Source organism: Mastigoproctus giganteus, chromosome 6 (genome assembly GCF_048544385.1).
Source record: "Mastigoproctus giganteus isolate SK-2022 chromosome 6, ASM4854438v1, whole genome shotgun sequence".
Lineage (NCBI taxonomy): Eukaryota > Metazoa > Arthropoda > Arachnida > Uropygi > Thelyphonidae > Mastigoproctus > Mastigoproctus giganteus.
Genome location: NC_143580.1, coordinates 102,594,006 through 102,611,947, shown reverse-complemented (window position 1 = coordinate 102,611,947; position 17,942 = coordinate 102,594,006). Strand labels below are relative to the sequence as shown.

At 39.4% G+C, this 17,942-nt stretch overlaps 1 protein-coding gene across 1 annotated transcript in view; it reads right to left on the bottom strand.

The window, feature by feature from the left end:
* The window catches only part of LOC150084481 (protein O-mannosyl-transferase Tmtc3-like), a 775,447-nt gene that overhangs the window by 88,855 nt on the left and 668,650 nt on the right, over positions 1–17,942 (bottom strand). The window contains exons 16-17 of the mRNA XM_090376259.1: positions 14,903–14,975; positions 6,952–7,038 (exon numbers count right to left, since the gene is read on the bottom strand). Coding sequence (XP_090232385.1) covers positions 6,952–7,038; positions 14,903–14,975 — 160 coding nt within the window. The remainder of the gene's footprint in view (positions 1–6,951; positions 7,039–14,902; positions 14,976–17,942) is intronic.

Here is a 17,942-nt window from a genome sequence, read left to right as displayed (position 1 = left end):
TGTTTTGCAAGAAGAACTGTTCTCAGAGCCTTTCTTTCAGAGGCAAACCTGCCTAAAGCTCAGGAATACTATGTGAACTCTCTGCATGGAAATCGCCTTGAGGAACTTCTATAGCCCTACTCTACAAGCTCAGATTCTACTAGGGAAGAAATTAAATCAGTCTATATATTTTCTCAACAGTTAGATTACTGGACAGTCTTTACAATTGTATGAAACAGAAATAAATGTAACTATTGGTAAGTAACAACAAATGTTGCTGTAAAACGACTGTAAATAGTGTAATCAATGTTAACAGTTTATTTCCTTGTTAATGCTAAACTTAATAGGGTAACTGATATATAATGCTATTGAAAACTGCAATTCTTTAAACATGTTTGTCTTGGCTGTGTGACTTCAAAACGTTTTTGAACCAGGAATTTGTGTACAAGGCACTAATGGTGATAGTAGACCCAGGCTTGGCTGCTTATGCCTGGGGGCGGGCAGCGGCTGTAGGTGTTGGCTGCTCCCTGGTGGCAAGGTAGACGTACACAAGCGATAAAAAGCTGCACCAACACAGACGTGCAAAGTCACATAAATGAACTCCAGCCTTGGGTTTTTTTTTTTTTTTTGCGGGCTCTAAGGCCTGGACAGCCTGGGAGCGGGATAGCTGGCACCCACTGATATTGCACTACTTGCAGTGGGTGTGGTATTTTGTGCACTTTGGCATGTAAGAGAATAAAAAAAAAAACAAAAAAAACAGGCCCGGCTACTCGTGCCTGTGACAGGCACCAGGCAGCAGCTGCCCAGGTGTTGGCTGCTCCTTTGCAGAGGTCCTACATTCAATACAGGTCCAATATAGGTGGAGATGGGCTATGCCTAGGGGCCACCCTTGATACCAGGACACACACGTGTTTTGTACTGTGTTTCCTCAACTGTATTCTGAACAAAAATATATATTCTAGGATAATTATATATGAAAATGTACATAAAATTGTATATAAATTATTGTATATGTTTCTTGAGATTGTACATAATATCTGTGTGTGTAAATAAAATGAAAAGAATGAAAAAAATATTGACATGCTCCTTACAACAAATTAATCGGGCCTTTTTTATTTTTTGTGTGAGAAAGGACTTCTTCTTAGGACGACGGGCTACAAGTCCATTTTTGAATAGGCGTCTTCTGACTTTTTATTGCACTTGCTATAACAGTCAGAAGTTTGGAAAGAAATCTACTCACTGTCGACTGCTTACAAGCCACTCTATAAGCAATATGACGGGAAGAACATCTTTCTTCACATAAAGCAACAATAGCACTCTTTCTTCGTGGCGTCAACTGCACGTAACTCGCCATCCTGACGCAAGCAAAGAATGACTGCAACTCTTGCAGAGAGTGCTTATATAGCTGAAAGTAACAGCTAATGCAATATTACGTCATCGCCTACGCGTGTCAATCATATAAATCTGATGCAATCTGTAAGGAATATTGCCATATACGTACGTTATTTGGACGACAATTACAATTTTAAGAGGTGATTGCACTTTCTTTGAACACCAGGGTATTTCAACACCTGTCAATTTAATAAAACCTTAGCTACTCGCAATGAAATATCTTCTTTTTGAGTTTATTAAGTTTTTTCACAACGTGACTCAAAACCGCCCTCCGGTGAGGGTGATTGTGACCCGAGCAACTCGAGTTTTTCGTCCAGTGACTCCCAACCCCAGAACACGAGCAATTTACAGCAGGCCCCGAGTGCCAAGCGATTTCCTCTCAAATATACAATGTGCTATTTCTAAGCGACAATGTTTAATTTTATTTCTAGTGTCGTTTTCTCTTTTGTTTACCTAGAGTTTTACCTTTAGTTTCTGTGCTTCAAGTGTTAAAGTAAGAACCAAGAAAGGAAATATTAATTACTAACAAGCTACTAGTTTAAAGGAAAGATTACCATCCAGTATAACCCGTAAATATTTTAACTGGGTCACTAGTTTTATTGTGGTAGGTCCCACCTTTATTTGTGGCGGCCGACATATATCAAGCTTGCCTTTTAGCAGGATGGAGGACGTCTTTGTTGTTGATATCGTCAGGCAGTGGGTTCTGGTCCAGCTTTGCAATATCAGCATTTCCTGATTGGCCTTCTCCTCTAGCTGGGACCTGCTATCTGCAGCAATGGTGAGGACCAAATCATCGACAAAGGCCTGGGACCGCACATCGCCGAGGTCCAAAGCCAAGAATCCGTCCGTCCAGAACCATGTTCCACAGGAGTGGCCCCAGAACAGAACCCTGGGGGCAGCCCCTATGGACATCACAATTCACTCTACCATAAGGTGCTTCCACGATGAGTCTCTCGGTGAGATATGACCTAATTATGGAGTATAAGTTGATCGGCACGTGTTCCTGCCTTAGTCTTGCCAGGACGCTCGGCCACCAAATGGTGTCGAACGCCCCGCGCGAAGTCAACGGTGATTACTAGTAGATATTTATTATTACAGTTTGCTGCTGATTCTGATAGGCTACGCAAGGCCCCCACAGTAGACGAACAATTCTTGAATCCGTATTGCGATGTCTCTGTGAGTTTCGCTGTCTGGCAATGCTCGTTTATCCTTGTGTAGAGCAGTCTTTCTAGCAATTTGCTTGCAACCAGCAGTTGGGCTATTGGCCGATAGGAGTTTGGCAGGTGGGGTGGTCTGTTCGAATTTTTGGGGATTAATTTTACCTTTACTGTCTTCCATTTTTTGGGGAAGATGCCCTTAACGAAACAGCTTTATGGAGGTGTAAGAGGATGTCTGGAACGACCTCCACAGTCTTGTTAATGATTTAGGGTTCTAAGTAGTCCGGCCTGGACCTTTATTGTTTCTTATCTGGGTTGCCATTTGTTGTTGTTCATCCTGTGTGAAGGGTGGCTCCTGAGTGTCTGTTGAGTAAGTTTCATTATCTTGACAGATGATAAGTTTCTCTGGCAGTGTTGGCTCTATTGGTTCGGTTAAGATGGCATCCAATATATTGCTTATAGATTGTTGCCATGTGGTGGTATAATCACCTTGTGGTGTCTTTGTGGTTGAAATGACTTTACCCCCGGGAAGTTTATTCACGACTATCTTGTATACCACTCTCCAGGATTCGGTGTTCCCTGTTGTGCTGACAAAAGTCTCCCAGGCCTTGCATTTGCTCTTAACGATCGCATTTGTGTAGCTGTTTCTGGCTTCTTTACATTTTTCCCTTAAATCTTCAACCTCATGGGCCGGCCATGTGCGCCTTCCCCGTTGGAATTGTTTCCCGTCTGAGCTGTTGAAATTCCAGCATCCACCAGTGGACAGCCCCCTCCCCGGATCTGGCTTCTTCTTTTTATTGTTGCATTGTTGGCTTCTGTTATTATCTTGATTACTTTAGATTGGGTTTTATCGGGTTCCTCGAGCTAATTTGTCTCAGTTAGGTGTTGGGCCGTTGCTGGTATTAGGATTTCCTTAATACGTTCCCAATTTGCTTTGCGAATGGCATAGCGGCTTTGTATTTGCTTGGATATTGGGGCTCTGTCAAGTGACCTTGCTATCTCTGTGATAGGACGTTGTCCAGTAATCGCGAACAATCCAATCTTTATATAGCCTGCGACGTTCCTAGTGGACAGCGTGATGTGGATCGTGGCCTCCCACAGTGTGTTACAGAACGTGGGCAGTTGGTGCAGCCTATTTGGCACCACGATTGGGCAGTTGGAAAGGTATTCATCTAGTATTTGTCTGTTCCGAGTTCCGCTTCTGTCCAGAGTCAGGCACTGCGAGGTCGGCAATTGGCACCCACCCTATGATTATTTTCTGGTCCGGGAGCATGTCCACCAAAATTTGAAGGTATTGTGTACCTGGGATAATGTCCTCCCCCGCTCTAGAGTACAGTGCTACTATGTAGAACTGTCCTAGTGGCGTCAATACATGGGCACAAGCTGCCCATGATGAACACAGTTTTTTAACTTTCGTGACTGTGTAGTGTGGGTTTCGTACCACTACCGCCGCCCACGGGGTATCTTCCTCTTCGTGTACTATCTTATATGTGGTTGGGTATCCGCACACCCGTTTAGAGTGGGTGTACGGCTCCTGGAGTATGAGAACGTCTGCATTGATTTCGTCAGCTTTTATCCTTAGCTGTTCTGCCAGTGCTCTGGCTCTTTGCGCGTTTCGTTGGATGATCTCTATTTTGGATATATTATATTTCTTATTGTTTGTCTCCATAGTCGGTTCTCTTTTGGTATTGACCCTTTGCTTTGATATAGACCGGGCAGTTTGGATCTCTGATCGAATGTGTGTATTTCATTTTGGCTGCTTTACAATTGGCACAGGTTGGATCATGTTCCCTGTTGGGGCAAGTTTTGCACTCATGACCCTTGCCAGATCAGGGGCCGCAGGTAGGCGTTGTACGAGTACAGATGTGGGTTGTGTGTCCGAACGTGCAGCACCGGAAGCATTTCGGCACTTCTGCATGCTCCCCGAACCGGTGGGATCCCCATTCTATATATATTCTGTTGCAGTGTTTCAGATGTTGCCATGAAGATGGGGCTAGTTCAACTACCCAGTTCCTATTGGTTCCCGATATGGTAGAGGTTGAATACCTTGGTGTTACCGTGCATTTTTCTTGTGCTTCCAAGGCTAAATTCCTCAGAATTTCTGGTGACAATTTCAGTTGCCAGTTGTTCAGGCGTTACGTCTTTGTCTACATTAAATATTATAATTGCAAGCCCACGCTTTTTTGGCGGCTCCGGTGTTAGCCCTAACTTGGCAAGTATTTGGGTTTTCCATTATTGTTTGTATATCATCCTTATTTTCTGTTTCTATTATTAGTCCTGTGCTTCTGCGGACATAGGGCAAACCCTGGTAACCGCCAGTAACGTACAAATTAATTTCCAGTCCTGTGCTTCTTGTTTTTCTTATTGCTTTAATTCTGGTAGTCTTCAAGTCATCTTTCATCTGTTTCATATTTTTAACCTTTAGTTCTTCGCTGGATTGGACATTTTCAGTGTTTTCCAGGTCTGTCGGTCTGAGTACCACCAAATTTAGTGTTTTCAAGAGTGGTTGGCCTTTTTTCTGGTTGGTTTTTTCTTGGTTTGGTTGTGACTGATTTGAGCCATTCCTAACCGCCTGGGCATATGTGTGGGCACGCTGTTGCATTTTATTTGCCCCACATTGTTCGTAGAGTTATATCTTAACGTTTGCCTTTTCATTTTCTAGGAAGGTTTCTATCAGCATGGCTTCCATCTTACCGAAAATGTTTGCAATCTGCGATCTAAAATCAAAGAACCATCAAACAGAATTACCTGTTGTAATTCTGTTTGATGGTTCTTTGAAAATATACTCTAATGCCGTCTTCAAGGCTAGAGATTTTTCATCCACTGTGCCTTCAGGCAAGGTAGAGTCCACGGTAACCTCTGGGGATTTCTCTTCTCCGGTGTCCTTTATAGATGCGATACTCTCTGCTTGTTCCCTTGCTTCAGTTTGGGAACGTGTTCCCAAACTGAATTAATCCGTTTTTTGTTCACTAGGTCTATTTAACACTCAAACAAGTGTTGCGTATGAAATTCTCTATTGTGGAAAACTATCAATAAAGAGGAAATGAGGTGAATCACCAATATTTAAAATTGTCGTGTTCACTAATTTTGAGGATTCGATAGAATGTTTACGCTCCCTCAAATTTAATGAAGCAAGGATCCTCAACACGCAAGAGCTATTCCATACATTGACGGTCTTAATGTGCGTTTACCTTATTGATTTTCCTGAATTTTTGAAGAAATATTTTCACTAAAGAATGAGCAGCTCAATAGCAATTCAAGAAAGAAGACTAGCTTTAATGTCAATAAGTCAATAGATCAGCGGTGAACGCACAAATCAATAAAACAGCGGTTAACGCACAAGTTTTTTTTAAAAAATTGTAGTTGTAAACTCGCTACCGTCTAAAGCAGTAGCAAATGGAGTATGCGTCCTTTCATATTCTTATTAAAAGCAACATATGTAGCTAAGAACCCAAAACTAAAATGCAGACAAATTGAAATGAATGTTCTTAAAATCTGAATCATGGGCGGCAGTGATATGTCGATATAGCAGCCTACGTATAATCGGTATTATACTGCATATATTTGGAATAATAATCGGTACAAATTCGTATATACCAAACTTGTGTCTGCGCGAGTAGCACAGTAGTATCGTCACCGTACTTCCCACACCGGGTGTAAAAAGCCCGAGTTCAAATCCCGTCGATGATGCGAGAAACATTAGTGGGCTTTTTTCACTCCGTCGCTGAGTTAGCCGGTCTCAGGCGTAGATAGCAACATTTTTCCCCCCAGAAACTGGGATTTTTTCGTCCAGCAAAACAGGCAAATCGACCACAGAACACACGCAATTTACAGTCATACAAATACGTATATGTAAGAGATTACGGGTAGTCCTAGTAGAATAATTTGAATTTCAATACCAAACGTAGTAAATCAATTAAATCTTTGAATTCAGAAATATAATTCAGCGATGTTCAGAAACGTCACTGAATTATACCGAAAACAGAACCTTTCACGAATCATAAAATTTTCTGTGGGTAATTTCTTATTTCTGAAAAATTCTCATTCTTCGTTGCAGGATTTTTTTTCCAAAAATTCTCTCAATTTAGGTAAAACAAGTTAGGATGCACCCTCTTTCGCCTGAAATGGTGAGTTGGCTTACCAGGTTTTCCTAGATTCTTGACTTTCAACTAATGACAGTTACATTTGCTGTCAATTGTAACAGTCGTTTGCTGAAATGAGTCAGATTCGAGATCTATCAAAATAATTAATATGCTTCTGTTATTTCTTGAAATTCATTTATAATGGTGCAGATATTACTTCGACAGAGGGGAAAAAGATTTTCATATTAAATTACCTATGAATAATAATAATAATTTAATTAATAATTATTGCTCTTAGAAAATGACAATATTTAGATGTTAATGCAATTAAATATAGTTACCTCATGTCTAGGATTGAGTTCGAGTGCTTTGTCAAAGTAAACCAGCGCTTCGGTTGTCTTTCGCTGCTCCAGAAATACAACACCTAGCTGGGTTAAAAATAGAAAGAGAGAATACAATACTTCTAGAAAGTAAAATTCTTATTTTAATTTAAAATACCCTGTTGGTATTTATTGTAAACTTATATTATGTTTCTTTCAAACATCCTTGTTGATATTTATTTAAAATATATACCAATAATGTGTTTAAAATGTCTGGACAAAAATCGTCTACGGGAGAACTGTTCTGAAGTCGCAGAGGAATGAAATTTTCATAAGAATACTATTTATAAGTTGCGGAATTTTTTTCAAGAAAACATTTTACTTATTTAGCACAAAATATCACCGGAAGAAGAGCTGATGCACATATTATGTTAGTGGACTTCGGGTTAATACGAAATTTAGAGGAACAACTGCTAAATTTATCCAATGCCATAGTCCAATAGATTATAGGCATAATATTGCCAAACTTCTAAAATAATATTTCTATATCCGTTTGAATTTTTTCGGTTTCTCAGCGTATAACATCTAAAGATATCAGTGATTTCGAAATTAGCTGCATATACCTGAGACTTATAGCCACATAACAAAAAAACTAATATTAAGTCTGGAGAATCTTGCCGACATTCACGAGGACAACGTCTGCAAACAGTCTATGCAAAGCGTTGTCATTAGTTTACTGGGTCAGCGATTTGATGATGTGCATAATCAATCGTAATCGCTATGGCAATGACTTCATTCATATCATTAGGAACGCATTATTATCCATTCTTGATATGATGGTGTGGTATAAAAGGTCGACATATCGCCGACCTGTGATCGTGCAATTTGTCAGACCAATCCCACAAGTTCCTCAAGTAAAAAATTGGCGCAGTGATAAACAACGCGATAAAACTGCATCCCATTGGTGACTGACCAAGGGGACAGATTCGATGTAGCCAAAAGAGTTGCTTGTTGCTAGAACCTACCACCCTCATCAGGAGGACGCCTTATTTCCTTATCCTGCTTCCTTCTTAAACGATCTTCCTTACTCTCACTTTTTTTTTTTAACTTGGTCTCCGTCAGGAAGCTCAGGCGACCTTGGCGGAGACTGTCCAGAGATCGATTGACTCACTGTGGTGGTGGCAGACAACGTGGAGTTCCACTAGGTGTACCTGCGGCCTAGTAGGCAGAAGAACAACACACTATACTACACAAGCCACACACTAGACCTGACCCTGGTACTACGACAGGACAGCACAGCTATGCTAGAAACTTCTGCTACTCGCGCCATTGACAGCTTATGAAAACAATCTCCGCATATTCTCAACCAATACCAACTCAGTACTGCTAAAAGGTACCCTGCACCACCCTAAATCCGCATCCAAGGCACTACAATTAAGCTCACAAAGGAGCTAAAATACCACGGGGTTGTCCTAGACAATAACCTCTCATTCACCCCTCATCTGACCTACATACAGAAAAAGATCAGAAAATACTCTTCTCTGTTACCCGCGCAGACGTCCACATGGTGCAACAGGAAACGTGATTCATCGGACCACAGGACCTTCTTCCAATCACTCAAGGTCCAGTTTTGATGCTTGCGTGCCCATTGTACTCGCTGTCGCCGGTGAACCATGGTTAGCATGGGCACTCAGAGCGGTCTGTGGCTACGCCACCCCATTATCACAAGAGATCGATGTACTGTGTGTTGTGACACGTTACTCCCGTCACCAGCGTTCCAATTACCGGCGAGTTGCACAACAGTAGTCCTTCTGTTGCCATGTACCATTCTGGAGAGCCTTCGCTCACCTCGAGCATCGATGAGCCGTGGTCGTCCAACACCTCGCTGGCGGTTCGTGAGTTCCTCCTCGGACCACTTTCGGTAAAGTGTAAAGTGTTTTTGGGTCAGACGGTACTAGGGGTTTCCCTCATCTCTGTGTACACTGTAAAGGCCAGAGATTTAAAAGTGTGTGGCTCTTGTATATGTGTAATGTTTTGTACCGTTGTCCATCTGGTCTTTTCGTCATTGGGCCCCTAATGGGACCCACCGTTGCCCACACTTGGCCTCGTGGAGGCAGACCAGGTACACCCAGTATAGTTATTTACTCTGGCAGCCCCTGCCACCTAATTTCCTAAGATTTCAGTGGCTTAAAAAACTTTAAAAAACAGAAAGAAAAAGTTACTATATTTTATGCTGAAAGGGGGTAGGCCGAATTGTAATAAGGTTGTTGCATAGTTGACTTAAGTTTTTTAAGTGTGGATTTCGAAAATATTGGTTTCATTAGACGCGGTCGCAAAGTTAGAGAGAATGTGGGGAGACTGCAGACTGGGGGGGGGGGTAAGACAGAGGTGGGGTCAATAGAGAAGGCGAACCCAGATGGTCAGTGAAGCAGGCCCATGCCCCACCAAATGGAAGAAAATGGGGTGGCGAGGAGGGGAGGAGATGACTGACTTCTCCTCCCCCCAGGAAGTAGGAAGAAAGTATCGTGCAAGAGTGCACTAGAATGGGGAGGCCAATGGCCTTAGCAGCAAGCTGCAGCAATAGTCATGTCCGGTGAGTTTGTTTCAGAGGTCCCAGCCGCTGGAGTCAGGTTCAGGAGATGTGCAGGGTCAAGTCTGACTTTGTGATCACCACTTTCGGTAGGTACTAACCACGGCTGACTGAGACCATCCCTCCAGCCGTGCCGTTTAGGATATGCTCTGAACCATTTGAAACTCGCTTAAGGCCGCTGCCTTTCCTATCTGAAGAACAAGAGTAACACTGATTAACGGAGCTCAGTATCAGGTGTTTTTTATACCGCGTCCGACCCGCGCACGTGCCGTAGTTCACCTGCAGTTGCTTCGATTTGCAAAACGACTCGCTGGTCATAATATTTTGGCTCATCGGTGTATCTTGGATTCACCTCTCATGATTCCGTAAATTTACCGTGGTAAATAAATGTTTCCAATGCCTTGCTTACGGTCACTCTGCGAACAATTGCACACGCACAAGACCGTGTCCTATGACCACTGCGGTAACAGTGGTTACCTGTTTCCTATGGAAGAGCAAGTGCCCGGAATACCTTAAAACTGTGGTGTTGGCCAAAAGAAAAGCCGTAAATGAATAATACAATCCAAAATAACAACTATCTGTTTGAATACTTCTCCTGAGGAGATAAAAATTTTAGAAATTAACAGGAAAAGAACTCGAGTAGCAGCAAATGAAATCCGGGCATCTGCAATTGAATACAGTTACGATCTAGTACAGTGGTGTGCAAAATTTAAGGACCTGTCAGGTTTTCACCTGTAGCTTCTCATAGGAGTTGCCTAGATATGGGAAAAGCACACCAAAGGAACCTCGTGAGATTTAGAAATGATGAAGGAAACCACACCGACACAACAATGGAAAGAAAACGGTACAGTGGGACTTAATTCAAAAAAGGCAACATAGCACCGACTGCCATGATACAGATGCATTACTGCTAAAGATGGAACAAAGGGAAGAGGTGTCCTCGGTAGGAGATATGGCCACCCCTAATGTCAATGCAGTCTTTGCACCACCTTCAAGTATCTGGAATTGTGTACATCCATCTGAGATAACGCCTCCCAAGACGAGAACACCTCGACCGTCATATCGATCCCTTTCAGTGATGTTTGCGGGGTGACACCGTGTGCCAACCTCTCGTCAGATTAGCTGACGTCCAGAATCGCTGCTGAGACTGAATCTACTCTCATCAGTAAAGAGTACCTTAAGTAAAGATTTCGTGGTTGCAACCTTTAAAAATAGTGTTGGTACTTAAGTTTTGCACGCCAGTATATACAGGAGCCCTTCTTTTCAACGCAGGTCGGGGGACAGGCCCAGAAGATCATGGGCTTTCCAACATCCGACAAGGTTATATCAACGAGTGACGTCCTTCCAAAGACAGTAGTGGTAGTATTCAACAGTGAACTAGTAATTACATCAATTACAGGACTGTGTCCCCCAAACATCTCTTGTATTTAAGTTTCTTCCAGGGATTTTTCTTTTTACCTTGCTTCTTTATACAGTCCTCAGTCAGAAAATATAGAAAATGCTATACATGAGCTTGACAAAATCTGTTCTAAATTAGCAGCAAACAATCTTGTAATCACGGCGGACTTGAATACAAAATTCCTGTTCTGGCACATTGCCTTTCACCTTTTCTACGGTAAACGGACAATCAAACATAGACGTTACTATGTCTTCATTTAAACTTTTGGATAAAATACATGAGTGAGACGTAAAACCGGAATTAGTTAACAGCGATCACTGTGCGATCAGGTCCTGAACCACATCCTATTGTTCTGCCCCAACTACGAAGAACAACGGACAACACTTAAAAATAAGGTTCAGAACATCTCAGAAGTCAGTCTTAAAGCATTAATTGAAAATGGGACTAACTTTCAAGCCCTTCAAATCTTCACCAACGGTGAAGCATCTGCATTCTTCAGCAGAAGAATGCAGATACTTCACCACACTGGATAATTCAACAAGCTCTTGCTGAACTGTCCCCGGTGTCATCTACCACTCATCCTGGACTTGAATTCTTTTGATCTCTGAAGTTGTTCAGAGATCAACCATTGGCGTTTTTTTTAATTATTATTATTTTATTTATTTATCATGAATTTGTTTATTTTATTATTTTTTTAAAATTAATCAATTTATTTATTTATTATTTTTATTTTATTTTAATATTATTTTTTATTTATATATATTTTATTTTATTTATTTATTATTAATTTTTTTCTTTCTGCTTGTACTCACGATTGGGCATCCTGAGCCGGGGATTGCTGGCATCCATTGGTATTGCACTACTGAGGCGCAGATAGTAGATTATGCACGGCTCCACGCGCCTTGGGACGGGCATCAGGCAGCAGTTGCTCAGGTGTTGGGTGCTCACATTTCAGGGTCTGATTACAGAGATTTTGTAGTTAAGACAGAGACAATTTTGCGGAGATGAACGCAGGTTCTGGAGCCGCTACAAACAGGCCCCATACATACACACATACATAAATTCCATTTAGTGTGCCATACATGCATTTCTTTTACCTTTGAGTTTTTGAGAGTTTTGTTGCGTTTTACAATTTAGTAAGAGAAGCTACTTTTTCTGCTGGAGTTTCTTACACCGGTTCGAATGATTGTAAATAGAGAGTGTTTCTATTTATGTATTTTTTGTATTTATATAAATAAATAAAAAAAAAAATACCTAAACATCATTGCTGACCAGGTACACCCTTTCATGGCAACGGTCTTCCCCTTTGCCGGTGCCGTCTTTTAGCAGGATAATGCGCCATCCCACACCGCCCGGATTGCTCGCGATTGGTTCGCGGAACACGAGGAAGACTTCCAGGTATTGCCCTGGACTCCAAATTCCAGAGACATCAATCCCATCGAGCATCTGTGGTTTATTTTGGAACAGCAACTCCGATCTGCGGAGTCTCAACCACGGACCTTACAGGAGTTAAAGGATCTGCTGGTTACATGTTGGTACCGGATACTATAAGACACATTAGAAATCTTGTAGCGTCCATGCCTCGCCTGGTACGAGCTGTTTTGGCTGCACGTGGAGGACCAACATCATATTAGGTCACAACGTTTTGGTTCATCGGTGCACACTCTCCACCAGTTTTTTTTGTCCTCCGATATTTTCCGTCGTTCGGCCTTCAAAGCGACGACCAGCAGAGCTCTGTTTTTTTGGACAGTCTCTCTTCACACGCATCAGACGTTCCAGTTCATCCCAGAAGTTCTCTCTAGAATTGAGGACAGGGTTGAGGGGGTAGCGAGTCAAATTCGAAGCTTATGTGCTTAACATGAGCAATATGGGCCAGCTCTTCCTGCCGCCACAACGTAAGTAATTATTATTGTCCCGGATGTCTACTATTATTCTTAGGCCACCCGAATAATTAAATTCATCTATCGTGCTCTGTGTATTATTTCTATTAACTTAATGTGTTCTATGCTGGATTTGTCTGTTTTGCTGGACGAAAAACCCCAGTTTCTGGGGTGAAACCTTGCTATCTACGCCTGAGACCGACTAACTCACCCACGGAGTGAAAAAAGCCCATTAAAGTTCTTTGTGTCATTGACTGGATTCGAACTGGGTCCTTGTTCACCCTATGCGGGGAGGAAGGTGACGATATCACTGTGATACCCGCGCAGACTGTTCAGGATGTCTACATAGATCTCAGCATTCGTGTGTGTGTGTATGTGTGTGTGTTTTTGGACAAAACTATTGTCCTTACAGGAGTTAAATATCACAACTTGGATATTTTGAAAATTCTGAAATAAGCTTATCTTTTTAACATTTTTTACATACCTTTTTCTTTCAAGTTCCATAACACTTCTTACTTGTAAATCTGTATTTGTGTGTTTCGTCAAATAATTTTGTGCACTTTTTTTTTCACATTCAGTTGAAACAACTTCTGTTTTTGAGCGATATTTTAGTTGAATAATTCTGAGCGATATTTTATTTTCTTTGCAATATGATTTTTTGATATCGTTTTGAATTTTTTAAAAATCTCTGCAATATGGGTGAGTTCTATTAAATTAACTTTCATATTTATGTCACTCACATTTCTCATCGAATTCTGTTTCCATTTGTAAGAAGACAATTTTTCAAATAACTTTTCATTATATGAATAAAATATTTAAAAATAATTGTGTTTCTGAAAATGAAACCGATAAAAAGACTACAAAACATTAGGCAATTCCAATCTATTCCATTCAAAAAATTACAAGACTTAATAGATCTTTTGTTATACAATTTAAAAATTTATTTCAATTATGAAAACAGAAAAAGGATATAAAGTAATTATTGAAAAAAATAATATAAAAATGAAACTAATTTATAAAGGTATAAAAAAATAAATAAATGTATTAAAAATGGAAACTTTTTAGTCATTTTTTACTTAAATGCATATTATTTTCTTAAAAAATGGAAATAACTTAAAATTTTTAAATTATTAAACTTGATTTTAAAGAAAAATTGAGGTGTTTTTAGAGCGTTGCGTTTTTTTTTTTTTTTTTTTTTTTTTTGCCTTTTTAGAGTGGACAGATGCACTAGAATCCCTAACGAGATCCCAGTTATATTTGTTTTTAGGTGAAGCATCTATTTTTTCAGTTACGCAACTTCTTCTAGTGATGCACCAAGTTTTTTAGATTGGTACATTTCTTACAGAGAAAATAATCGTCAGGTACAAAGAAAGAATCTTCAAGTGCAAAGAAAAGAATCGTCAGTTGAGCTTGGTTTGTCTAACAGACCGACTTTAGAATGTATGCCACATACTATAGGAACCAGGAACTCATGGCTCACGGCGTGAAATGCCTGTGAGCATTTCTCGCCGGAAATGCTCACAGGCATTTATGGCGTGAGCCATTTCTTTCATATTTATTTATGAAAGATTAGAAAATTTAAATTTGCAATCTATTACAGAATTTAAATTAACAAAGTATTACAGAAATCAAACTGTTACCAAAACTTTATCCACTAATGGAGTTAAAACGAAGCTACCGAATTTATTGGAAAGAATTTAACTCAGCAGAAACACTTTAGAAAAATTGAGAACTAAATTTACAAAATATTGTGGAAATTTATTTAAGAAAATTACAGAAATTAAATTTAAAAATTACAGAAATTTAATTTCAAATTTATAGAAATTTAATTTCAAATTTATAGAAATTTAATTTCAAATTTATAGAAATTTAATTTAAACAAAAGTTTTGCCTATCAGAGCCACATGATCGTAATTCCGTTCTCAGTTAATCCGCGGAGCCAACTTAAAGCAGGTTTGATCTCTTTGACTGTGTACAGTATTATACTTGTTTTTTTACCCTTCATCCCTCAAACAACAAACACACGCAAGAGAATTTAAGAGAATGGAAATGGACATCCTAAAATATTTTTTCCTGTATATATATTTTGCTTTATTTACTCACATTGTAATATATGTCTGGATTGCTATTGTCAAACTGAAGGGCTTTTTCATAAACTGCTTGAGCTTCTTGAGTTCTGAAAAAAAAAAAAAAAAAACATGCTGAAAACAAACTCAGATTTTAAAAATTGAAATTTCAATATGTATTTCGTATAATTTATAAGAACAAGTAATGGTTATTAGGAATAAGTAAGATTTCATAATTTTCATATAGTTCAAACTTCTTTCTTTCCTTATTAATTTTATAAATCAACAGGGATTACCTTTGTTTTTGATATAGGAAGCTTCTTTTCCAACTCTCCTAGTCCAACTCACTAATAATTCTTGAGGATGGCGATATCTATTTTGTAAAGCAGGTGGGACATCTTCCCCACTGTCAGAACCGTAGTGTTCAGACCGTGCGGTCTCAACAATGAGCGCTCATGGCTGCTGTCTACAAACACCATACTTCTGGCAGCATGGAAACCATTACTTGGATTGGCATAAAATTAGATTTTGGGGTCTAAACTGTTTAATAAATATATAGACCGATTATTTCTTTCGGTCCTTTAACTGGACTTTAGAGTTTGATTTCGGGTTCTAATAAAATTGGATATGGGGGGGGGGGATTATTCTCTACATTCCTTAAGTCGGACTAGAACTTTTCGGGCGTCGTGTTCACAGGAACGGAGCTACTCACAATTAATTTGAAACTTTTGTCTTATATTGTAGAGTTTGTTCTTCACGCATGCGTATAAGTGACCAATCGTCGGACAATAGGAATGGCCTACGGATATTGATTGAAGTTTTATGTAGTTTCATCTCTAAGGTTTCTGCAATAAGTAGTTTGTGATAGTTGTGTTGAATATTTATAATTTTTGTTTCATTAAAGCTGAATGAATGTCGTTCATTTATTGCGTGGAACGAAAGTTCCGATGCATTTGAACGACCCGCCCGCACAGAAGCTTCGTGTTGTTTTGCTCGAAGCTGTGCCACTCCCATGGTAGATCCTACATAGACAGCATCGCAATTTTTTCATGGGATGCTGTATACGAGGTCATGCTGTGATTGGAATGTGGTGTTTGAAGGTCGATTTCTGAAGAATGTCTATAATTTGTTCCTTAATCAAATATGTCGGTTCCCTTGCATATTTGATTAAGTTTATTGTACCAGTACTCGACATATGGAATTGTGATGAAAAGTATTTTGGTCTTGTCAGATTTTTGTGCAACGTTTGTTGCGAGGTTGTTGTTATTCGATAAGAAATAATCGGTCTATATATTTATTAAACAGTTTAGACCCCAAAAATCTAATTTTATGCCAATCCAAGTAATGGTTTCCATGCTGTCAGAAGTATGGTGTTTGTAGACAGCAGCCATGAGCGCTCATTGTTGAGACCGCACGATCTGAACACTAAGGTTCTGACAGTTGTCCCACCTGCTTTACAAAATAGATATCGCCATCCTCAAGAATTATTAGTGAGTTGGACTAGGAGAGTTGGAAAAGAAGCTTCTTATATCAAAAACAAAGGTAATCCCTGTTGATTTATAATATAATAGAATATAGGAATTATTGAGCATTTAATAGCTCTCTATTATCAAATTTATCAAATACCACAGATTGTCGACTTTACACTTCGCTTCTCCCTCTCCGCTCAAATTCAAAATTTGATTGCTCCATTTAGAACTATACTTCACGCATACTTGTATACTGACTTAATTGATCACTCAAGTTATACATTAATATACAACACTATGGCTGAATGGTTAACAGGGTTAAAACAAGACTATACTAGAATTACATTGAAATATGCGGCCCAAAAATATCATATCCAGTTTCTAAAACAATGTCTTTCTGAAAATTTAATACCGAAATTTGCTAAATTTCGGCCAAGTTTGAAAATCCAAGGAATACAAAAATTAGTTCTTACCACGTCAAGTAACAAAGTAAAACTAGCTTTAAAATCTCGATTTAATCCAAAAAAGATATATTTTAAACAGGTTCAACGATATCGCAATATTTTTAGAAAACATCTAAACAGTAATGATTGGAATACTCTAAAGCAAGTCATTCAATTAAAAATCGACGCCCAATCCTCCACATTAGAGAATAGACATAACCTAAAATTACAAGCCCTTAGGGGTTTCCCGCACAACAGAAGTCATCATTCGCCTCACAATCGTTTTGAAAATCAGAGTGCATACCGAAACACTAAAAACGCAGATAAAAATTCCCACACCTTTCCCAACAGAAATCTACCACATATTAATGACTTCCGGGTCAATTTAAACACTGGTTCACAAAACGACCCCAATCCATCAGATGATGTAAAGAACTTATCATCTGTTACGCTAACTTCTCAGGAAATAGCCCTATTAAATAAAGGTTTAAATTATAATTTACCGCCGAGATTCTTCCCCAAGAAACAAATGATTATTGATCTTGAGTTCGCTCTTAGAGATTTGCCTCAAAAAAACGTATTAATCCAACAGACTAATCGAATCATAAACCAAACTATCCCCTCAATATCAAAACGACATAGAGAAGAAGCAAAAGCTTTACGCACAGTTAGACAAAACCGAGATATCATTATTCAAAAGGCCGACAAAGGCGATATAGTAGTTATTCTCAATAAAGGAGACTATATAAACAAATTATGCACCATCATTTCAGACACAACGACATACGAAGAGGTTGCACCATCAGAGTTCAACAGCTTAGTTAACAAATATAACAAAATGCTCACCACCTATAGGAAAGATGACCACATCACTATGGCCCAACTTAAACAAATTAAAGCCCGCACATACAATATCCCAACCTTATTCGGCCAAGTACAATTACACAAAACAGGATACCCAATTCGTCCAATAGTGTCATATAAGAATTCAGCCTTTGCTTCCTTAGCCAAGTTCATCTACCCAATTCTAAAACCACTCCGAGAACTCCTAACATATAACATAAAAAACTACGATGCTTTATTCACGAACCTCAAAGATCTCCATATCAAGGAGGATATGAAGTTATATTCACTGGATGTGACTTCACTATACACTAATGTAAAT